General features: G+C 42.3%; 1 protein-coding gene across 5 annotated transcripts in view; it reads left to right on the forward strand.

Annotated features, from left to right (window-relative positions):
* LTK (leukocyte receptor tyrosine kinase) overlaps positions 1-25,526 on the forward strand; it is a 257,225-nt gene that overhangs the window by 100,344 nt on the left and 131,355 nt on the right. For all 5 annotated transcript variants that reach the window (XM_033953192.1, XM_033953193.1, XM_033953194.1 and 2 more), the window contains exons 2-3: positions 15,861-15,962; positions 22,497-22,710. In XM_033953192.1, the coding sequence (XP_033809083.1) occupies positions 15,861-15,962; positions 22,497-22,710 (316 nt within the window). The remainder of the gene's footprint in view (positions 1-15,860; positions 15,963-22,496; positions 22,711-25,526) is intronic.

Genomic DNA, 25,526 nt, shown 5'->3' on the forward strand with positions numbered 1-25,526 from the left:
TGAAAGGAGGTCTGGTATCAGGAATCAGAGACACCTTAGGCAAATTCCCTGCACAGTGTTTGCTTAAGTAAGCTAGGCTAAACACATCCTATCAGCTCTAGTGCTTTTCTCACATCCAGCATATAGGAACACAACCTGGCAGTTTACATCACTTTAACATCCTGTTAGGCATTCCCCAGGTTCCAGCATGAGAGCAGAGAAACAGTAGGCAGAAAAACATTTTCCCAGCCCTCACCTTTTCCTCAGGAAATCTCCATTGGCTCACTCTGGGTTTCACCTGAGGTATAGCTTTCTCCTATCAACATTGGTTCAGGCATACATGAATCCAAAGGAGAGTTTCTAACCTGTTCCTCTTTCATGTCCCAATCAGTCAGCGAAAGGGGCATTGGCTGTTTCCAGGCTAGTTCAGCTTCATGCTGGGATTCTGGCTCCGGCTCTGCTGCTATCCTGTGGAAACTGCTGGTTCCTTTCTGCCCTGTTCCTGCTCTCCTTAGCTCATTAGAGAGACTCCGTTTAAGCTGAGGGAAGAAACCACTCCCCTTTTGCTGCAGGGGAGAAAGTTTTCTTCCCTTGGCTTGAACTGTTCTCCAGGCACCCTGCTGTGCTGCCTTCTGCTTCACAGACTCTGTAAAATCATAAGGCCAATCTTTACTGTCTGATCTCAGTACATTATCAGGGAAGTCCCAGTTGTCTGGACCTTCTTCCCTTTCTCCTGAGTCCACAGGATAGTCAGCTGACTTACTCCCCCGGGCTCTGACTTGGTTCGCCCTCCTGCATCTGGGCTTGTAATTCCTCCCAAATCTCTCTGTGACAAGCCTTGGGGTTGCAGGATTGTCATAGTGTTCCCCTGGCCTCCTCAAACCGTTTACCTTACAGCTTCAGCCTGCAGCCAAAGATCGCAGTTACAGCGTCTTTGCATTGCAGTGCTTTGAGCTGTTTCCTCCACCGCGATCCTGCCTCTGATGTCAGTCCTTCAGGGAGGCCAGGAGGGAAGCTGTATGCAGCACTTCCCGACTGACTCTCCCTCCTCGCCCTCTAAAACAGGTGTGGCAGCGGCCAGCCAGCAAGAGCAGCGCTGCCGCTCCTGCTTTAGGGAGCGAGGGGAGAGGGTCTAAATCGGGAAGCCGATTTTTATAAAATTTAAATCGATTTGAATCGATTCACCCAAAGTGAATCGGTGAACCGATTCGAATCGTGAATCGGGCAACACTACTGTGGAGATCTTTTTGTACTGTGATGACATGCAAGACTAGTGTCTGCCACAAAACTTAACTGTGGGTGGTTACACAATATTCTTTGTTGGTATCTGCGGCAAAAATCAAAGAGGCTGATAGTGCTATTTTCTGTTCAGAGACTCCCTATGCACACAGAACATCATGAAGGGTCCCGAAGGTTGGCTGTATATCCTTTGTATAGTCTCTGGACAGGCACACCTGTTCCCTACAAGGAAAATAACTAAGAAAGACTGTGTGGCTGTGGCTGTGGCTGTGGCTGTGGCTGTGGCAGCCAGGAAAGCAAACAAGATGCTAGGAATTATTAGAAAAGGGATGGTAAACAAGACTAAGCATGTTATAATGCCTTTGTATCACTCAATGGTGCGACCTCACCTTCAGTATTGCGTTCAGTTGTGGTCTCATTATCTCAGAAAAGATATTGCGGCAGTAGAAAAGGTTCAAAGAAGAGCGACCAAGATGGTAAAGGGGATGGAACTCCTCTCGTATAAGGAAAGACTAACGGGCTCTTCAGCTTGGAAAAGAGAAGGCTGAGGGGAGATATGATTGAAGTCTACAAAATCCTAAGTGGTGTAGAACGGGTACATGTGGATCGATTTTTTTTTTTTTATATACTACATCAAGATTTACAAAGACTAGGGGACACTCAATGAAGTTATAGAGTAATACTTTTAAAACCAATAGGAGGAAATATTTTTTTAGTCAGAGAATAGTTAAGCTCTGGAATGCGTTGCCAGAGGATGTGGTAAGAGCAGTTAATGCAGCTGGTTTTAAAAAAGGTTTAGACAAGTTTCATAGTCTGCTGTTGATAGATATGGGGGAAGCAACTACTTGCCCTGAATCGGTGGCATGGAATGCTGCTACTATTTGGGGGTTTTCCAACTATTTGTGACTCGATGCAGATGGGATACTGGGCTAGATGGACCATTGGTCTGATCCAGTAAGGATATTCTTATGTTCTTATGATAGGGTTTGTATTAAAAATGCAAGTATTTTTGCCTTTATCTTTCAGAAGTCCCAAAACAGGCAGCACCAGAACTCGGTAAGGATTAATATTCAGTTTTTTATAAGCTCAAGGGGACTGGAACCTCTTTATAGTGAGGTCTCCCTTATACTTCTTTGGCAAAGACTAAAAGGCAGTATATCAAATGACCATCTAAACTAAATCAAAACAAAAAATTAGCCAACACTTGGGATGAAATTTAGTACAAGATGTTTTCTCTCCTCATCCCATAGTTATCAGACCCTCTACCTTTCTAATCCTAAGCCAAGTTACCTCCCCAGCCCTGCCAAGCCAACATCATACATAGTAACAGTGGATGAAGGCAGATAAAGGACCTGTGTGGTCCATCCAGTCTGGCCAACAAGATAGCTTAAGGCAGTGTATCTCAAACTGTGTGCTGAGGTACACTAGTGTGCCTTCCGAGATTCCAAGTGTGCCGCGGCACACTGAGGAGGAAGAGAGGTTCCTGCCAGCTGACTTCCCTACGCGGTACAGCGCCAGTGCTGCCCGATTCGCCGAAGGCCTGCATGTTTCCCCCTTTTCTCTAGCGTCCTCTGACTTTAAAGCTAATTACAGCAGATTGCAGAGAGAGGATAGCCGGTAGGTAAAATGATTTTATTTTCAATATAGTGATTGAAATGTGTCAGTTTTGAGAATTTATATCTGCTGTGTATATTGTGTGTATATGAAAAATGAATGGAAAAAATTGCATTACAATTAGTAAAGGGGATGGGATCTGGGGCAGAGCTTGGGTGGGCCTAGGGAGGTCTGTGGTTGGGGTACTCAGTTGATATTTGTTAGACTTAGGGAGTACTTAGCTTGTAGTTGAGAAACACTGCTGTTGGCCCTCTTCCCTGCTGGCACCCCCTAATGACATTTCAGGGCCCATCTGAAGGGCCTTTGCACATGCACGGACATCGTGATGATGTCATCAGGGCGTCGTCCGCCCACTTCTGGGTGCCTCAAGCCATGGCCGCTACCTTTAGTGTGCCCCGGCTCGAGAAAGTTTAAGAGACACTGGCTTAAGGTATGATGCATTATTATATATGCATACTTGATCTTGATTTGTCCTTGCCATTTTCAGGGCACAAACTGTAGAAGTCTGCCTGGCACTAGCATTGCTCTCCACCTACTGAAGCTGTCATTGAAGCTCCACTCCAGCCCATCTAAATCTAGCCAGCCATGATCAGGGCATAGACCGTAGAAGTCTGCCCGGCACTGTTTTTGCTTCCCAGTGATTGAAGTTTCCATCTAAGTACTGGGTCCATTCTTTCCACACAGGATTCCGTTGTGTTTGTCCCAGGATCATTTTCATCTCCACCACTTCCCACAGGAGGGCGCTGCAAGTATCTAACACCCACCCTCTCCAAGAAAAAGTACTTCCCGATGCTATTCCTAAGTCAGCCCCCCCACAACCTAAATTAAATGTCCTCTAATTCTTCCACCTTCCTGTCTCTGGATAAGGTTTGTTTGTATATTAATACCTTTCAAATATGCAGTATGAATCTCACCAATGAAGTTGCATCAACTCCATCAGATCAATTGTATATTCCATTCTGCCGACAAGAGGATATTGTCTGAATCTTTTTGGTCTGTAAAGTATCTCTTATAAAATTAGTTCATGCCTAAGGGTATGTGTGGTGAAAACTGGCAAGTACTTGTAGAGTGGGAATGCTCAGGGAGGAATTTACATACTACTTCACATGCTGACATTTATGTGTGTTGGTTCCTGCCGTAAATATCAGTCCCCACAATCTAGGTGCTATTTCTATGGCATTTATTTATTCAGTTTTCTATACTGTTCTCCCAGGGGAGCTCAGAACAGTTTACATGAATTTATTCAGATACTCAAGCATTTTTCCCTGTCTGTCCCTGGGGCAATGGGGGGGATTAAGTGACTTGCCCAGGGTCACAAAGAACAGCATGGGTTTGAACCCACAACCTCAGGGTGCTGAGGCTGTAGCTTTAACCACTGTGTCAACAAACAAAAAAAAGAATCCAAAAATTCTGCAGTGAAGGGGTTGCAACCAAAACCAACAAGCAGAAACTACAGAAACAATGTCCGTGATGCAGGATTCTATTCAGTCAATTAAAATATGTCACAATCTGAGAATCCAACTTTCAATACATATGTGGATTCTCGGATTGTGACATATTTTAATTGACTGAATAAAATCCTGCATCATGGACATTGTTTCTGCAGTTTCTTCTTTTTGGTTTTGTCTTTAACTGCTGCACCACACACCACATATGCAGCTTTATAAAATAGGCACCTATTTACCTAAGTGCCCTGTTATTAAATTACCCTCTAACATGTATGATATATTGTATAAAGAGATATATAGTCATGATTTAAAAAGCTAAATTAAAAACAAACACTTCTAAAGATCAGGAAAGCCAAGAAAACAGAGATAATTTTTAGAGTAAGCATACATAATTCCCCAGGTATATTGTGAGCTATAGTCTGTTCTGCTTAACTCAGAAGGGAGGTCAAATGCGATTCAAGGAAGATAAATCATCCCAGCAAAGAAGGAGAGATGCTCCATCTCCAGCAAATGCCACACTTTGGCATGTTATTCAGACACGCCAGGAGACATAATTTGCTTCCATTTAGAAACCATCATTAATGTGGCAACTAATAATTCATAATTTGTTAATTTCTCTGTATCAAGAATAATACACGTACTTCCACATTACACCTGGTAACTGCAAAATATAGTCCATCAGCAATTTACATCCAGTTTTATTATAAATATTTTATACCACCATGTTTTTTGGGTGGGCAGTTTTGAAAAAAGCTATTTTACTTGGGTCTGTTGTTACAGTTCATTAAATTTGACTCTTGTATCCTGCAACATACCTTGGAAGGTTTAGTGCAGGCAACAAAAAGAAAAGCTAGGAATACCTAAGAGCCATAACTTATAAACAAATCATATACCTTTCATTTTGTAGACAGAACAAATTTTGGAACCAAAGATTTGTAAAATAATTACTATTGTGATTTCACCCTGTGAATAGGTAAAATAGCAAATACTGAATGTGTGAATAGTGAGAATGCATTGCAAGCAATAGATTTCAACATTTAGTAGCCTGATAAGGTAAATACAGGTCTGTACAATATTTTCTTTGGATTTGGAGTTGCAATCTATCCACATACATAACTGTTGAAAATTAACCTCCCAGAGCCTGATTCTCTAAACAGCACCTAGCGACACCTAACTTGTAGGCACTGCTCTGTGCGGTTGTCAATAAACCAAATGGCACATTTTATAAGAAACGCCTTTCTGTGTCAGACCAATGGTCCATCAAGCCCAGTAGCCCGTTCTCACGGTGGCCAATCCAGGTCACTAGTACCTGGCCAAAACCCAAGGAGTAGCAATATTCCATGCTACCAATACAGGGCAAGCAGTGGCTTCCCCCTTGTCATTCTCAATAGCAGACTATGGACTTTTCCTCCAGGAATTTGGCCACACCTTTCTTAAAATCAGCTGCAGTATCCCCGCTTACTAGATCCTCTGGCAATGCGTTACAGAGCTTAACTATTCTCTGAGTGAAAAAAATTTCCTCCTATTGGTTTTAAAAGCATTTCCCTGTAACTTCATCGAGTGTCCCCTAGTCTTTGTCATTTTTGACGGAGTGAAAAATCGATCCACCAAAACAAGAGATCCACTTCCACGCTTCACGGTAGGGTAGTGCCTAGTCTAGGACACCTAGTGACACCTAAGTTTGCTTGGGCACCGCAAGGTGTGATTCTATAAAAGGCGCCATGAGGTTAGAGAATCACGCCTCTGGCAAAGGTAGGTGTTGAAAATGTAGGCCGGGGTTTGCCAGGCCTACATCTCCAGTGTCTACCTTTGATGTGAATCGTGCCTCCGTAGGCATTGTATGATGCCTAATGTCACTTCCAGCATTAGCCACACCTATAGTGGTGTTAGGCATGGTACAGCGCCTACAGAGGTATAATTCTGGCACTTTGAAAATCAGTGAAAAATGTCATTTTCACTGAGCTTGGGTGCCTACCAACACCTAAACAAAACAGCACCATTTAGAGAATTCGGGCCTCAGGGGCCCTTTTACTAAAGTTTACTGTGTGCTAATGGACATCAACATGCTCTAAATGCCATCTATATCTCTGCACACGATTAACACAATTGTGCTGCACTTGGGCACTCATATATGTATTTCAATATCAATCACAAGCATTAAACCATCATCTCTTTGCGCCAAAGAAACACACAGGGGGGGGGGGGAGGGTCCAAAGAGACGTGCATATACCAGACTGAGGGTGGGGGGAGGGAAAGAAATAATGAGTCTAAAAACAGAGGAGAGGGAGATAGATGGTGGACAATAATAATAATAATAATAATAACTTTATTTTTGTATACCGCCATACCCCGAAGAGTTCTAGGCGGTTCACATTATAGGATGGAGGGAGGGAAGGAACAGAAAGGGACAGAAGTTGGACACAAGGGATGGCGTGGAAGGGGGGAGAGAGCTACTGGATAGGAGGGTAGTTGGGAAGAGAAAGGGAGAGATGGTAGACCCTGGGGTGGTAGGGAAGGAGGGAGAGATGCTGGATGAAAGGGTAGTTGAGAAAAGGAAATGGTGGATCTGGGGATGGTGGGGTCCATCGCTGCAGCTGCGGGGACAGAGACGAAAAAAAGGAAAGATGCCAGACCTCCGTGGGAGGGAAGGGAAACTGAAAGGAAGGACAGAGATGGAAGATGGATGGTTAGCACCGAGAAAGAAGAAAACGACAAATGGGCAGGTGATTCTGGCAAGCGAGTTATCAGAAGACAAACAGAAACCAGAGCCTGGGATCAACATGATTTGAATAATGACCAGACAACAAAAGGTAGAAAAAAATAATTTGTTTCCTATTTTGTGATTACAATATTTCAGATTTCAAATGTGTACCCTGTCAGAGCTGGTGTTAGATGGCAAGTGTGAACTAGGACCTAAAAGAGAGGAAAAGTCTGTTTTATTTATTTTGTTTACACCACAGAGCCAGCATGGGGTTGGAGAGATTGTAACCTTATACTTCTACTAAGACTAAAAGTATCTTAATAAAAAATTTGGCCTGTGTTTTAGATTTCAGCCCCTTATGTGATTGAGTATGACACCCCTGCTACACAGGGACCTCTGTGTGGCCATTCTTCCCTTTTTTTCCATTCATACGTTAAGCCATTCCAGTTTGTAAAATGGCTGTTCATGCTGGACGTCCTCAGCACATGGACATCCATCTCATGTATTTTCGAACAGGAAAGCCTGACATATTTCCTGTTGCAAAATACATGTAAAACGGACACCCACTGTGGACATTATGGCCCCGATTCTGTAAACTGCACCTAACTTTAGGCGTGCTTTAGGTGTCCATTTTAAGTGGATAATGAGCGATTTAAGGGTGTTAACAAGTGTTAATTGGGACTTAGGCGTCGATTAGGCATCCATAGAACACAGACACGAGATAGACGCAGATTTAGGGAATAGTCGCGTCTAAGTTTATAGACGTGGCATAACGTGGGAGTGGTTAAGGATAGGAACCACATAAATGCTAGTTAGGCGACAGAGTACGCCTAAATAGTGTGGAAAATGTAGGTGAAGCAAAAACTGGTCTAAATGTAGTTTATGCTTCATTTCAATGCAGTTTAGAATTGCTATGATTTTATGTCTGATTCTGTAGCAGAGCGGTTAGAATGAATGTTGGGGTGTGAGCCTGGTCTGGGTTCGACTCCCTTATGTCTTTCAGCTGACAAAATACTAATTTTAATAAAAATGACAAGCTACAGACCAATCACATCGAATTTTCAACTCAAACAGCACAATCTATTCCAAAAGTTGAGTTTGCTTTTGATAAAAACAGCAGTATTTGAATCCATGACACATTTATTGAACCTGGTTTGAGATTCTGGCTTTTGGGACAATGAAAGCAGTGCTTTAAGCCATTGAGCTACCAGTCTTTTGTCTCAGCTAGTTGTGAGATGATAGCTAAGCAGATTTTACCTTAGCAGATCACTAAGCTACAATATGACAGGGAAGTCAGAGAAACTGGAGTGGAAGGTGCTATAGCTCAATGAGTAAAAGCACTGTACTGATCTTCCAGAGGTTGTGAGTTCAACTCCTGGCCTGTCTTTTACTTGTGGCATTCTACTTTGCAGGTGCACTTTGATGATGTCACAATGAGGTCATCATTGTGCAGCTGCATACCTTCATTTGCAATGAACTAGAAGCCACATTCAGGTCTGTTCTGTGTTTTATTCTGTTTTTAAGCTTGGCCATTTGAAGTTATGGGCTTTATGTTTGCTTTGAAGAATGAGCTGATTGTAGCAATGTTTCATGACAAAGAGAGTGTTATTTAGAGCAAACCTCTCTCAAATAACGTCTGTGGGATGTCCAGAGAAAGCTGATTGGATGATCTAAATAGCATGTATCATGCTAAAGCCTTTCTGGAGCTTAAACCATGTCTATTTGAAGCCTATAGGGAGCTCAAAGTCCTATGCTTTACACTTCTTATAGGAGCTAATGATACCATTGTTATACAAGTTTCTGTGTAGCACAGGAGTGAAGCTTTCCCCCTTCCATACTGACATTTGTAGATCAACTCCCTCTCAGTCAAACAGTAATCTTTTACTTCTCCTTTTTAACATGGCATACTTTATGACTTTTTTTTGTTTTATACTATTGAAGTATACAATTCTGAAATAATGAAGAAAAAGGATATAACAGGAAAGTGAGATCTACCTTGTTCTGTCTCCTAGCAGAATTAATTGCCATTCACTACCTATAAGGAGTAGTATAATCAAATCAGAATTGCTATCATTGTATGGCTCATTGTCTAGCACAGTGGATTAGAGTGAAAGTTAGCATGTAAGCATATCACATTTTTTCAATATGCACACTGATGTTCCCAGATCAACTCTCCCTGAAACTAATATATTATAAATATCCTTTGAAACATGGTTTACTGTGTTTTTATTATCCTATGTAGCGCCTAAGTAACGCTGATTTCCAGTTGCACCACAAGGACGCCTAAAGCACGCCTAAAATTAGGCGCAGTTTACAGAATAGGTGCCTATGAGCTGGACGTCTCTATTCTGACTTAGCTGTCTTTTCAAAACTATCCCATTTGGCATCTAAAAATGCCTAATGTACATAGGACTCGACAATGAGGCACAAAAAGTCTAGGGGTTCCCACAGTGGTAGCGGTGAAGAAAAACAACTTGACTAACCAAATAAATAGCTAACTACAATGTATTGAAATTAGGTGCCCTCAGTGTGAAGGGACAGCGACGGGAGAATTTCTCCAACGCTACTCACATCAAGGCGGAGACAACCAAGCCCCCACCTACACACCATCATCGGGCACCTAAGTGTGCTTAAAATCAAATAGTGTACATAGGAAATGTACAAATCAAACAATGTACATAGGAAACATGGAATTCATTTCTTATATTTCTAGTCTCTTGTGGGGGGAACAAAAAGGTAACAATGATGTCTATGAAAAGGAGTTGTATTAGAAGGATTTTGTGTGCCATAACACTGTTAAGAATTTATCTTTGAAATCAATAAAGATTTAATTGTAATAAAATAAAAGTAAATGTATTAACATTAGTCCAACACTTTTGAAAATAATTTGGGTACAGCAGTTTCCTTCTACTCCTTTGGGCCTCCAGAATGACCTTTACCATGCTACAGCCTTCCTTTGCTGCTACTACCGTGTTTCCCCGAAAATATTAATTTTGAGTTCAAAAAATGCACTAGGGTTTATTTTCGGGGATGTCTTATTTTTTTCATGTACAACAATAATCTCTCCCTTCCTCTCCTCTACCTCAATTCTTCCTCTTTCCTTTCTCTCCTCTCCCCCCTCTTCCTCCCCTCTCATCCATTCCCTTGTGCAGCAGAACTCCACTGACCCTCCCACCGTGAGACTGACATACCTCCACTCCGAAGTCTCCTAAAGCAGAAGGGTGGGGGTTGCTGAATTGATGAGTCCGATTTTTTTCAGCGAATCGGGTAGCACTAGTGTGAGGGATGGAGTCAAGGAGTGTCGGGGACAGTCGGGGGTGGGGCTTCACGGGTCAATCTTAACTAGGGCTTATTTTTGGGGTAGGGCTTATATTAGAAGTATCTTTATAAATCTTCTAGGGCTTATTTTCGGAATAGGTCTTATTTTCAGGGAAACAGGGTAGTACTACTAAGAGAGGTTTTTTTTGTTTGTTTGTCATAATCCCCTTATTATCCCCATTCAGCCCAGCCGTCACAGAGCATGATTCCCAGTATGCTTTGTAGAGACTGACCATTAGGTGACTTCTTCCCCTTCCTTGGAGGCTGAGCCTGTGAACACTTCCTCTGTGATATTGCCAATCTTGTTTATTTCTACATGCTGAACTAGACTAACACATTTATTTCCCTAAGCATCTCCACTGCATGAAATCATGTGTTTTCTGTTATGCATTACCTTTCAAGGACACATGGATTTTATTAATACACAACACTTCCCTCTTATCATAGGAAATGCACACTGCTGTTTGTGCCATCACCTATCTCCTTCCCGCTCCTTCTATAAAATCGAAGGCACACAGCACGTCATAGAGTTATGCACAGTATATGTCTTACATGGAAAGCATCAGTGGCTCAGAGCAGTAATTACAAGCATCAATTAACAAAACTAGTTTTTTCAAGTTAATATATTCCCTGAGAGTATATAGCATCAAATTATAGTACTAGAGAAAGAATAACTAGCAAATTATAAGAGATCTCCATGACTGAATTACATATGGCTGCCCTCCTACTCCTATTCCCATGGAGTTCATCAGGAAGATGCTGTGACAGCATGCAGCCCCTCAAGCTCGACAGGGGTTTGGAGGCTTTCCAGTTACTAAATTATCTGAACTCCACAAAAATACTGGAGAGGGACAGATTCTTCAAACTTTCGAAAACTACAAGAACGAGAGGGCATTTGGAAAAATTAAAAGGGGACAGATTCAAAACCAATGCTAGGAAATTCTTCTTCACCCAAAGGGTGGTGGACACCTGGAATGCGCTTCTAGAGGGTGTGATAGGACAGAGTACGGTTTTGGGGTTCAAGAAGGGATTAGATAATTTCCTGAAGGAAAAGGGTATAGAAGGGTATAGATCAGTGGTCTCAAACTCAAACCCTTTGCAGGGCCACATTTTGGATTTTTAGGTACTAGGAGGGCCGCAGAAAAAATAGTTAATGTCTTATTAAAGAAATGACAGTTTTGCATGAGGTATAACTCTTCATAGTTTATAAATCTTTCCTTTTGGCCAAGTCTTAATAATAATATTGTCATTTATAGCTAAAGAGACATATGATCAAGAAACTGTTTTATTTTACTTTTGTGATTATGATAAACATACCGAGTGCCTCAAAATAGTACCTGGCGGGCCGCATGTGGACCCCGGGCCGCGAGTTTGAGACCACTGGTATAGATAGAGGATAACTATACAGGTCCTGGACCTGATGGGCTGCCGCGTGAGCGGACTGCTGGGCATGATGGACATCTGGTCTGACCCAGCAGAAGCACTGCTTATATTCTTATGTTCTTATACTGTTGGAGCAACTTATTATTATTGGGGTTAATATTCCCTAGTTCACAGACATTTGAAAACTATTAGAACTTTGTAATCAAATCTTGATTTTGATTTATGTGCTATTGATTATTGTCATGAACTACCTTGGGTCCAACTTTCATGTGATAAGAAGGTATAGAAATACCAGTATTATATCCAACACCATATCTCTCAGGTGGTATCTTCCTCATTTTACTACCTATGACAACTTTGAAAAATAAGAAACTACTTTTTGAGTCTGACTTCACCTAACTACTCTATGCCTTAGTTCTCTCCCATATGGATTACTGCAATGCAATATTCAACGGTCTCACACGAAGAACATACTTCTCCAGCATGTCATCAACGGCCTAATGCTAGTGGTCAAATCCTTGCATGACATGGCGCTGGGATATGTGATAACCAAGTTCCCTCTGTATGTGCCAAACAGGTCCCTCCACTCCCAGGATGAAATATGCCTCAAAACACCTCATGGTCATGCTAACAGCTGTTCCAGAGAGGTACATCCCTTAGTTGCCCATTCTCTGAATACCAATTGTCCCCAGCTGGGAGGGAAATTAGCAGTAAATATGGGGAGACCTCAAAGGGTAGGCCCTGTTTCTTCCTCCACCATCTCCATGCTTTCTAAAGGGTTCCACAAACTGAAACATCCCTATATTTAATGCCCTGTCCTTTCTGCGCATGAAGGAAGTTGAAAAATCTAAAAGGCTGACTCCAACCATTTACCCACCCTGGGAGAAAAATATTTTCTCTCCCAGTATAGCACTCATGAATACATTGCATAATAGCGGCCATGTTGTACAGACGTATGTCCAGAACATTTAACTTCCCTTGGGATTTATCCAGGGTTAACTTAGCCATACTTATTCTGGGTGCTTTCGCTATTCAAATAAATCATGATATTATAACATGGAATTTATATTCATCCTTTCTTGTCATCTAGATGGGAACAGCTTGCAGGAGATATAGTAATTTAGGGACCTTGACCATTTTCACCCTTCCAAGTAATGACAAAGGAAGGTCACACCACTTCTGACAAAGCTTCTCTATAGCTGCCAAGTTTCTTCCTACATTGGTTGCATAAATAACAGAAGGGTTGGTGCTTAAATAAATGCCCAAGTATCTCATTGGATTTTTTTGTGGGTGGTTTAGCCAAGGCAGCCTGCCAGGGTTCATCCCTTACGCTCACTAGCACTAGAAGTTGTTTATTGATAGCTTCTATACACTACTAATGACTGGGGAGTCAATTTAGAACGGTTTACATCAGCTTCTGTGATGGTGTTAAATGTATGAGCTTCTGTAAAGGTGTTACAATACAGAGTTAGCGTTTTTTTAGATGGTTTTCAATACAGACACATTTATACTTAGTTCATACCCTGCAACACAGAAAGTTACCATATTTTTCGCTCCATAAGACGCACCTGACAATAAGATGCACCCTAGATTTAGAGTAGGAAAACAAGGAAAAAACCATTCTGAACCAAACTGTGCATCCAACCTCCCTCACTCCCTGCCAGGCTCTGCACCAACCCCACACTCAGGCTCTGCACCCTGTCCTCCCTTCCCTGCCAGGCTCTGCATTCTGTCCCCCCTTCCCTGCCAGGCTCTGAACCCTGTCCACCTGCCAGGCTCTGTACCCTGTCTTACTGCCCTGAAATGTAACCTTCCCCCCCCTCACCTCTGGTGGTAGGTTGGGAGATCTGCCACAGCCAATTAACACATTTTTCCTCCTCCTCCCCCCCTCCCAGTACCTTTTTAAAACACCCCCACCCTGCAGAACCTTTTTTTTAAAATGCAAGATATCAGAGATGTTTATTTCCAAAAGCTAACATTTAAATTAATAAATGCAAAATAAAATACATTTTTCTACCTTTGTTGTTTGAACATATTGGTGGGGTTTTTGGGTAACTTACTTTGACTCCATGGATCTCTTTTCTGCTTTTATCTGTCTGTGCAGGGTCTCCTATCCCTCTGACATTTCTTCTATTCCCAGGTCCACCATCCTTATTCCTTCTGCACCCCTATTTTCCCTACCCAGCATCTTCCTTCTCTGTCCCTGTCCCTATCCCTATCCTACCTCCATGTTCAGCATTTACCCTCTCTGTGTCCCCATCTGCCCCTTTTCCAGCATTGTCCCTCAGTGTCCTAATCTCCTCCATTTTCCAGCATTGCCTCTATGTTCCACTGTTCCTACTCTCTCCCAACCATTGACAGTGTGCATCCCTGACCCTGCGGTCCCTCCTCACCCAGCATCTCTGATCTATGTTCTTATCGCTCCCCATGTTCAGCTTCTCTCCTATCTCTTCCCTTCTTCTGAAGATCCCCTCCCTCCATCTCACCTCACCTCAAGGCCACATATTTCCCCGGCCTTCCCCCCCCCCCCCCCAGTGCTGGCATCGTTTCCCCTCTTTCCCTCCTCCAATGCAGTCCCTTTCATTACTATTCACTTGTTCTTCCCCGTGTTCCTCCATACTATTCTGGTAGCAGCGATTGCATGCAATCTTCCCTGCAGTACCTTTTTAAATGCCCTTTAAGCCTTGTGGTCCAGCGGTGTATGGGCCGGCAGGAGCATGCTTTCTGTGCTACTGCCTGGGCCCGCACCTCTTTCTGAATGGCTGGCGTCCATTCCATGTGTGAAAGGAAAGAATACTGCTAGGGATAAACTACCATCCTCCAGGCTAGAACAAACAGACAGATCATGCAATGCTAGCAGAAATTAGAGAAACTAGCAAATTTGGCTATACTATAATAATGGATGATAAATTATTTCAATTACTCCAATATTGACTGGATACATATCACATCATGAAAAGCTAGAAAAGTAAACTTCCTAGATGAAATAAATGACTGCTTCATGAAGTTTCTGGTTAAAGAACTGACAAGAGTTATTTTAGATCTAGTCCTTGGCAGAATGTAGGACTTGGTGCAAGATTTAATGGTTTTGGAGATGCATGGCAATTGTGATTAAATTTGAGATAATAAGCAGAGTGAAGACACTGAGGAAATCTACCTTAACAGCATTTAACTTTCAAAGGGGCAACTATGATAAAATGAGGAAAATGTTTACTGAAAAACTAAAAAAGATGTAGCAAAAGCAAAAACACAATTTCACTAAACCATGTTCAAATTCACTTCAGTTGTGATAGAACTATTCACAGGAGGAAAAACCTCATAAGCCAACACCTACACAGCTGGTGTGCTCATGCTTACTGATTTAGATAATAATAATAACAGTTTATATACCGCAAGACCATGAAGTTCTATGCGGTTTACAATGATTAAAAGATGGTACAACTTGAGTGGAATAAAAAGAGTTAAGAGCTAGTGATTAACAGGTATTGATTAGCAGTTATTTTGGAGTAAGAATTGTACAGGTCAGCTGCCTAAATACTTTAGGAACAGATATGTTTTTAGGTGTTTCCTAAATTCCCCATATGTAGTAGGCGTAAGCAATTGATCTAGATCTTTACCCTATAAGCTGCCTGATGTGAGAGAAGGTGTTGATGTCTTTTAAGTTTATATCCTCTAACTGGAGAGGAAACAAAGTTCAAGTGTGAGCTTCTCTTATGTCTGTTGGCTGAGAAAGAGAAAAGGTCAGTTATGTATTTGGGGGCTAAACCGAATAGTGCCTTAAAGCAAAAACAGCCGAACTTAAACTTCACACGCGCCTCCATCGACAGCCAATGCAGTAGTCGGTAGCAAGGTGTTACGTGATCAGACTTCTTCAGTCTGAAAATCAGTTTAATCGCTGCATTTTGCACCAGTTGTACTCGTCGCCTATTCTTTTGGGCAATTGCCTGTCTGACATGACATCAATGTTTACATGCAATATCTACTATCTGTAACATAATGTGCCATTATCCATTTATAGGCTTCACTAATGTTGGGAATGGAATTATTTATCTTGCTGTTTTGAAACATTGACATCATTGATATGCTTTAGGAATTTTTTTTTAATAATCAAAGTATAGCTTATATATTTTAGCAATGTCTTTCTTACAATTTGTATATTTATTTATTTTTCTTCTCAGTTATTATCTGTTCTGGGTTAGATGAGAAAAAGATTTCAACGGTGAAACTCTCTTCTATGAGTAGAAATGAGACGGTATCATATGACAAACCTTCCAATGCAGGTAAGGCTGCTTAGAGGAGAATGTTTCTACAGACAAGGAGGGATGAAAGGTGTGTTATTTTGCTCTGGTTTCAAAGTCTTGACTTTCCTATATTCCAGTGCACTGGTTCTGTAATCTTGATGCTGTTTTTATATTACAAAACTTTCAACAGACACAGGAATATTGTGACTTCAAGGGACTTTAGCAAAGTCATGGCTGAACCCTCAGCCACCTTGGCTCAAATGGAAGTCTTACATAAGAGTCCACCACCTCACCTTATAACTTCATATCCCTAGCCCCTTTTTGTTAACCATTATACCGTGCAGGAAAATGGAAAAGAAGACTCGCCAGATCACAGACAAGACAGACCAAAAGGGACTTGAGAGGGAATGACACTCAAGAAGGGAACAGGCTGCAAACTCAACCGAGAAAGAGAGTTGATGATTCGGGAACCGGTATACCCGGAGGATACCGGGCAGGAAAATGGAGGGGAAGACTCACCAGATTGCAGACAAGACAGATCAAAAGGGACACAAGAGGGAAGGATACTAAAGAAGGGAACAGGCTGCAAACTCAAATGTTTGTACACGAACGCAAGGAGCCTTAGAAGTAAGATGGGTGAAATAGAAGCTGTGGCACAAAAGGAAAACGTTGACATCATCGGCATCACGGAAACATGGTGGACTGATGAAAATGTCTGGGACACGGTGCTACAGGGATACAAACTATACCACAGAGACAGAGTGACTCATAAAGGAGGAGGCATTGCCATATACGTTAAAGAGGGGATTGAATATACTGGAGAGAACATGCCACAACAGACGGATAAGTTAGAGTCTCTATGGGTCAAAATTCTGGGAGCTAATGGACCGGAAACAAGGATAGGCATCTACTACTGACCCCCAGGACAGTCCGAAGAACTTGAAGAAATGACGGATGAGATGAAATGGAACTGCAAGGGAGGCAACGCAGTTATCATGGGCGACTTCAATTATCCGGCGATAGACTGGAACCTAGGTACCTCCGGCTGTGCTAGAGAGACCAAGTTCCTGGAAACGGTAGACGATTGCTTCCTGGAACAACTTGTCAAGGAAAACACGAGAGGAAATGCAATTCTGGACCTAATTCTAAATGGATTGCGAGGATCGGCACAAGATGTAGAAGTAGAAGGGACCCTGGGAAACAGCGATCACAATATGATCTGCTTCAACTTGGAAACAGGGGCGAAACATCAGTCCAGAATGACGGCCACGGTGCTAAACTTCCGAAAAGGGAATTTTGAAGGGATGAGATGCATGGTGGGGAGAAGATTAAGAAGAGGATAAACACTGTAAATACGCTAGATCAAGCTTGGTCTCTTTTTAAGGATACGGTCACAAAGTCGCAAAATCTATATATACGGCATATCAACAAGGGATCAAAGAGGAAAAAGAATAAAGAACCAGCATGGCTCAATGTAGTGGTAAAGGAAGCAATCAGAGACAAAAAAAACTCATTTAAGGAAAGGAAAAGATCAAAAACTAATGAAAACTGGAATAAGCACAAACAGCATCAACGCAGGTGCCATAAGGCAGTAAAAGGGGCCAAAAGAGACCACGAGGAGAAAATAGCCAAGGAGGCGAAAAACTTCAAGCCATTCTTTCGATATATTAAAGGGAAACGACCCACAAAGGAAGCGGTGGGACCGTTGGATGACCTAGGAATAAAGGGAGCGCTAAAGGAGGACAAAGCAATTGCTGACAGACTGAACACGTTTTTTGCATCTGTATTTACGAAAGAGGATATATACAGCATACCGGAACCCATTAGGCTATATGCTGGGAGTGAAAACAGGAAACTGACAGGGTTAACGGTCAGTCTAGAAGAGGTATGCAGGCAGATTGATAGGCTTAAGAGCGATAAATCCCCGGGACCGGATGGCATCCATCCGAGGGTCATTAAGGAACTGAAAGGGACCATAGCTGAACTGCTTCAACTAATAGCCAATCTGTCGATTGTATCGGGAAAGATTCCAGAGGACTGGAAGGTGGCGAATGTTACGCCGATCTTCAAAAAAGGTTCGAGGGGAGATCCGGGAAACTACAGACCGATAAGTCTGACCTCGGTACCAGGAAAGATGGTAGAGGCGCTGATAAAGGACCGCATCATTGATCACCTTGACTGACATGGGCTGATGATGACCAGCCAGCACGGTTTCAGCAAAGGCAGATCTTGTTTGACAAACTTGCTGCACTTCTTCGAAGGAGTACGGTAAACAGGCAGATAGACAAGGGTGACTCGGTTGACATTGCATATCTGGACTTTCAGAAGGCGTTCGACAAGGTTCCACATGAATGACTATTTTGAAAAATTGCGAGCCATGGAATTGAGGGTGAAATACTCATGTGGATTAAAAACTTGCTGGAGCATAGGAAACAGAGAGTGGGGATGGAAGAGAATCACCAGTGGAGTGCCGCAGGGCTCGGTGCTTGGACCCATGCTCTTCAACATCTTTATAAATGGTTTGGACATAGGTACGACGAACGATGTAATTAAATTCACGGATGATACAAAGTTATTCATAGTAGTGAAGACGCAGGGGATTGCGAAGATCTGCAACGTGACATAATCAGGCTCGAGGAATGGGCATCAACATGGCAGATGAGGTTCAACGTGGCTAAGTGTACAGTGATGCATGTCGGTAACGAAAATCTCCTGCACAAATACAGGATGTCTGGGGCGTTACTTGGAGAGACCTCCCAGGAAAGGGACTTGGGAGTTCTGATCAACAAGTCGATGAAGCCGTCCGCGCAATGTGCGGCGGCGGCAAAAAGGGCATACAGGAATGATAAAGAAGGGGATCACAAACAGATCGGAGAAGGTTATCATGCTGCTGTACCGAGCCATGGTACGCCCTCACCTGGAGTACTGCGTACAGCACTGGTCGCTGTACATGAAGAAGGACATGGTACTACTCTAAGGTGACCATTTATTTTTTTCATCAAAACGGGACATCTATTAATTGTCAGCCCCGCCCCCAATCCCGCCCTAGCCCCACCCCAGCCCTGCACCCAATTTCTTCCATTCATTTTTCATGTACTACTTAGTACTACTACTATTAAATATTTATATAGCACTACCTGACATACACAGTGCTACACAGAATATATTATTAATTCATAATGGCAAACATAAAATTTAAAAAACATAAAGCACACTGTATACAGAGAAAATGTTAATTCGTACTTTTTTTGTCTGGTGATTTCATGAGGCTCTGGTTGCACTTCCTTCTGACTGTGTATCCTCTCTTTCTATCGTTCTTTCAACTCTTTTTCTTTCTTTCTCTCTCCCTGTCCCCCTTTCTTTCTCTCTGTCACTCTGCCCCCCTCAAGCCGCCGCCGTCAATTTCTCCAAGCAACCGCCGCTGATGCAGCAACAGGCCAGGTGCTTGCAATGAGAACAGAGGTTGTGCACTTCTATCCCATATTAATGTTCCACACTGGGTCTGTCAGATGTATTCATTGTTTCCTAGAGAGAAGCACACTATTTATCCTCTCAAACACTGTCAAATTAATTCCTGCTTGCCGAAGCTAACAGTGCAACTTCTTTCCAGGGTTCCCTCTACTTCCTGATTTACTAGTAAGCTTTTTTCAAATCTGAAGTGGGCCACAGCTACTCAGGGAGCACTTGGGTGTAAACAAGAGGGTTGAAAGGGGAGAAGCCTGCACTTTTCTGCGAGGTGGGGGCACTGCTTATGTTCTTATGTTATCCCTGCAAGGATATGCTGGCAAGTTCATTTGAATCAGTAGTCTCAAACCCGTGGCCTGGGGGGCCACATGCGTCCCACCAGGTACTATTTTGAGGCCCTCAGTATGTTTATCATAATCACAAAAGTAAAATAAAACAGTTTCTTGATCATATGTCTCTTTAGCTAGAAATTACAATATTATTATTAAGATTTAGCCAAAAGGAAAGATTTATAAACTATAAAGAGTTTTACCTCATGCAAAATTGTCATTTCTTTAATAAGATATTAACTATTTTTTTCTGAGGCCCTCCAAGTACATACAAATCCAAAATGTGGCCCTGCAAAGGATTTGAGTTTGAGACCACTGATCTGAATGGAGTCCCAGTATCAGTCATTTGCTAGCATTTAAAGACCAGGCTTGGATCTACAAAGATGTTTATATCACAGTGAACATAGTGATTTTATACTTGCTAGCCTGGATCCATTGTGCTGAACTTAAAGTTCTATTGAACTCTCTGCATTCCAGCTCTTAGTTTAAGAACAGGAATGGATTCTTAATTGTCCATAAAAGCAACAGCACCTCCTACTTAAATTTGCCTCACTTGAGGTGGAATCCTTGGATCTTTGAAATAAGTAATCTACAGTAGTTGATTTGGAGGAGGAGGGGCGCCCTTAGACCTTTCTTTGTCTGCTGATGCTTACCTGAAGAGGGATAGGGTTGCCAGGCTGAAGCCGGGCCTGCAGGAACTTTCCCATTAGTCTAAAACTGCAGGCCTGAGGTGAACCTCCAAAGTTGGCATTGTGCTCGCTGGTGGAGAAGGGATAGAGCATCAGGCGGCTCCGGCTGGCTGCCATCTTTTCTGCACACTGGCTATTTCCTCTGCTTGTTCCCATTCTGAAACCATCAGGAAATAGCAGTTCAAGGCCCCCAGCAGTGCCAAAACAGGACCCTGGGGGGAGGGAGCAACAGATCCAGGTGATTACTAAAGCGCTGCCACAGAAGTATCCAGAGATCCTGTATTGAAGGTGCTATGGCCAGAGGTGAGGGGGTGGTATATCTGATAGTCTCTGCTGCTGTGTGGCCCTCTGAGCCGATATGATTGGGGAATGATGGCTGACCTCCTCCAGCAGTACCTAAATAGGGCCCTGGAGGGAGAGAGCAGCTGAAGCAGCCAGCGGCTTTGCCACAGATATCCATTCACCAGTGGCCAGATCCACAACCAAGCAGTCCGCACTCTGCAGCTGTAAGTGTCGGGCTCCAGCAATTTTACTGAGGGAGCTGCAGTGGTTTTTCCGTTATCAGCTGATGTTTGGGAGCGGTGATTCACCTCCTCCAGTGGTGCCGAAACAGGGCCCTGGAGGGAAGGAGCAAGTGGAGCAGCTGCAGACTTGGCAAAGTCATCTCTCCTGATGCACTGAGCTGTGAACAGGGCAGCTGCTGCTGACTGTTTTGGGCTCCGGAAGAAGTACTGTGGGGAGCTGCGGCCTGCCAGTTTTGATGTCTGGAAACTGAAGAGCTGCAAATATTGATGGGTTCTCTTCATTCCTTTTTTTTTTTTTTTTTTAAATATCTGTGAAATTTGTTCTTAAATGGATGCTAGAAGTCATAAATATATTTCACCCTTTTTTTTCTTTCTTTATTAGTGTGAGGGAGAGAAAGGGGAGAGCTGCAACCTAGGAGTGGCTAAAGAAAAGACTGACAGGCAAGGGGAGGAGCCTTGGAAGGCAGGAGTCCCTGCACATGCCAAGTAAGCTAAAAGCTTATTGTAGCTAGGGGATAGCACCAACACACAGGATCAATCTAAGGACTTAACCAACAAGTGTGCCTGCATAACCCCTGCTTGTCTCCAGAGAAGTTAAACTTTTCTGGAACCAAACAGCCAATCAGGTCTCAAACGCAGCATCCAGCCACTGCAACAATATCTTCAAACTGCTGTCTTCTATTATAACCTGACAAGAATTCTTGTTTCGCTGGCCACACCAGCTGCGTCAGGAGAAAAACATCACAACCCATGCACAGTGGCCATTAATCCAGGTGTATGAACCTTTGTGGGACCTGGGTTCATCATAGCAGTCCTTTCTCCAGTGAGCCTTGGCAGAAGGCTAGAAGAAACCACAGTTTCAACAGATGTGCTAAGGACCAATGCTTAAGGCAAAGAATGACTCTAGCTGACATGCACTAAGCCCATTTCTACCATGACAGTAAAATAGGATATTTTCTATCTTTAGTTTTGCAGGTCCTGTCATCTATACTGGAAAACTAGGGAAGTCTCTTTTCAAAATTACTGAGCTCTGGAATAATGTTCCTGTCCAGTTGCATGATCTGGGCTCTTTCCTATTATTCCGAAAACATCTGAAAACTTTTCTTTTTTCAAAATTGTGATCTTCGTTTCCCTCTATATTATCCCCATCCCTATTGTATTTTTTTTCTTTAATGTTCTGTAAACCGTGTCGAGCTCTATTTTTAAAGAGAAGATGCAGTATATAAGTTTATGGTTTAGTTTAGCACCTACCAAATGTGGCAGCACTTACCGTCTTCTGTATAAAAGGTGCTAAGGGTTTCCATGTTAAGTCCATGTTATCCAGTTAGCATGTGCTAATGTGAGCATGGTAGCTGGATAATGTTTCCACAAGCTTTCCACCACCAAAAAAACAAAACAAAATACAAAATAAAATAAATAGCATATGATTACTGCAGATTGTTATAGCGTGTCCTTCGGTAAGCTGTGTTAGGGCTTAGCAATAGGGCCCCTTAATTTCTTCATTCTCAGTCAACATTGTCTCTGCTTTTTATTTTTTGTTCTTTCCTCCTCTTCATTGTCTCACAGGCGGAATCCTTCTCTTGAACTTCAGCCATTTCTCTGAAAGATGCGAGTTCCACTTCCAGAGTCACGTGCTGCCTAGGAGCTCTGCATCCTGTCTGCTGGAGCTGTTCTTCTATTCGTGGCATGAGCCTATCCCAGAGAGATTCACAGTCCAGATTCAGCACCTCAAGACCAACTTAAGTACATATATCCCTCTAAGACAAGAGGGGGAGGAATGGTGAGCACTCTTTCACTTATTTCTGTGGGAAGCAAGATTAGAGAGTTTTGCAGGGACAGAAATGCCACCTATCCTTGCTCGTACCCATTGGAATTCAACTCATACCCACCTGTACCTGCTAAGATCCACTCATCCCCACAATTAATCTCCTCCATCGCACCCATGCCTGCAAGAGTCAACATAATTACGTACTCTCTTGCAGACCTCCATTTTCTCCCAAGTCCAACAGCCTCCCATGGCTTTTTCGGTGGTATTCACTATTCAAGCAGAGTGTTCCAAGCCTCAGTCTGGTTCTCCAGTTGCTTCTGTCAGTGCGTTCCAAATCTCATTCTGGCATCACCAGATAATTTGACTATACTCCCATGGGAATCCTTTAGCAACTGCTTCCATCCCCAAGGGAATCCTGTGGCAAATATTCAGTGGAATTTCCACAATCCCCATTCCCATGCAACTCTCTAAACGGCGCCATTTTCATGAAAATTGTTGACAGAAGCTGATAACATTTTCATAGAAAGACCCCCGAGGAAGCCATTAATAGTTGGCGAAATGGGCCCCGTCGGGCGAATATTACATTGCACTGCTCACAGCACCTTTTTTGCACGGAGGCACTTTTCTACAAAAAGTTTAAAGATAAGTGCATGATTTATTCATTCAGAATATAATGTAATTTATTCAACATATAGTTTTGTTGATTCAAACGCTTTAAATGATGAGTGAGTGATTCGGGTCGATGAATAAGAATCCTACCTGCATGACCATCTTGGCGTTCATTCATTGAACATTGCAGGATTTCTGAGACCCTTTCTCTCAACTATATTACAACTTTTAAATTGGTTTAGAAACCTGTTTGCTCAATTTTTGAATGCATATACATACTTCAACACTTCTACAACATGTACAGGCCTATACTTTCCTGCTCTACATACCCAAACTTTTATATATTCAAAGAAAGGATTGTTATTGACATGAAATATTGCTAATACAATTGCTGCTACTTAACATTTTTATAGCACTACAAAGCATATGCAGTGCTACAAAGACGTAAAAAAGAAATAAATATCTGTTCTGTGGAGTTTTACAATCTAGTTAACAGACATAATACTTCGTACTACTTAGTTCTATAGCACTGCTAGACATACAAAGTGCTGTACTGTGTACATTAAAACATTCAAGAGACAGTCCCTGCTTACAATCTAGCCAACAGACAAACAGGACACGTAAGGGGTTAGGGAGTTTCTCAAGTAGGCATGGGTGCTTTACAAGCGAGTGGGATTAGGAGTAAAAAGCAACCTTGAAGTGGGCTTTTAGTCTAGATTTAAATACTACCAGGGACAGAGCTTGATGTAATGGCTCAGACAGTTTGTTCCAGGTGTGTGGTGCAGTAAGATAGACGTTGCATAGTCTTGAGTTGGCAGTAGAGGAGAAGGATACAGAATAAATGGGGCTTGCCCAATAAACGGAGTTCACATAAAGGAGTGTAGGGAGAAATACTGAGGAGCTGCAGAGTGAATACACTTGTAAGTCAATAAGAGGAGTTTGAATTGTATGTGGAAATGGATAGGGAGCCAATGAAGTGACTTGAGAGGGGTGATGTGAGTATAGTGACTCTGGCAGAATATAAATTGTGCAAGAGAATTTTGAATAGCTTGAAGGGGAAAAATGGTTCCATGGGGAACCTGTGAGAAGGAAATTGTAGTAGTCTAGGTGAAAGGTGATAAGGGTTTTGGTAAGAGTAGTGTGTTCAGAAAGGAAGGGTCAGATTTTGGTGATATTATAGAGAAAGAAATGACAAGACAAGGGATATTTGAGATTCAAATTAATATGATCATGACTAAAGTGAACAGGGTTTAAAACTCAAAAACTGTTCCCGAAAGAAAATTAGTAGGTTGGAATTTAATCTGCAATGTGTTTAACTGAGTAAAGAAATGCGTTATATATTGTCTTCCTGGTTGGCAGTTTAGGGTGGAATTGAGATTGGGATGATTAGGGTTAATGAATGGTTAGGGAAGAATGGGTCTGTTGAGTGAAAATGGGACAATTTGCTATAATTACAGTACAGTGGTGCCTCACACAACAAACTTAATTCGTTCCAGGAGCAAGTTTGTTATGCGAAAAGTTCGTTATGTGAAACGCGTTTTCCCATAACAATACATGTTAAAAAAAATAATTCGTTCTGCAGCATAAAATATGCTAAGATGACATAAAAAAAGATAAATTTGTGAAAATGGTGAAAATGGTGGTCTTGCTGAGGCCAAACTCTTTGACGAGGTCACACTGTTTTACCCCACATTCACTCCTTCTAATTATTTCCCGTTTCATTTCAACAGAAATCACCTTCCTGCTTTTTTTAGAAGCCATGATATATAAAAAATATTGAGTTTATCTTAAAAGGACGACTGTATACAGTGAGAGAGGGCAGTTAAGCGCAGTGACTAACGACTGCCTGCGCGGAAGGATGCAATACATCGGCAGCTCGGGCGACTTCGTTGTGTGAAACGAAGTTCGTTGTGTGAAGTTCGTTGTGTGAAACGAAGTTCGTTGTGTGAATCAAGACATGAAGTTCGTTGTGTGCAGCGTTCATTGTGCGAGGCGTTCGTTATGCGAGGCACCACTGTACAAGTTTTATGATACAAGTTTTTATCCTAATTCAACACATACTAATACCAGTATACATGGAGGGTCATAATCAAAAATGTGCCTAAGTCTGAGGTTGGATGTTTTTGTGCAAGACGTCCACAAAACCAGCAGGAAAAATGTCCATTTTCAAAGCTGCCAAACATCTATCTTTTATTTTTGAAAATGAGCTAGGTATAAGT

The sequence above is a fragment of the Geotrypetes seraphini genome, chromosome 7 (genome assembly GCF_902459505.1).
Source record: "Geotrypetes seraphini chromosome 7, aGeoSer1.1, whole genome shotgun sequence".
NCBI classification, from domain to species: Eukaryota; Metazoa; Chordata; class Amphibia; order Gymnophiona; family Dermophiidae; genus Geotrypetes; species Geotrypetes seraphini.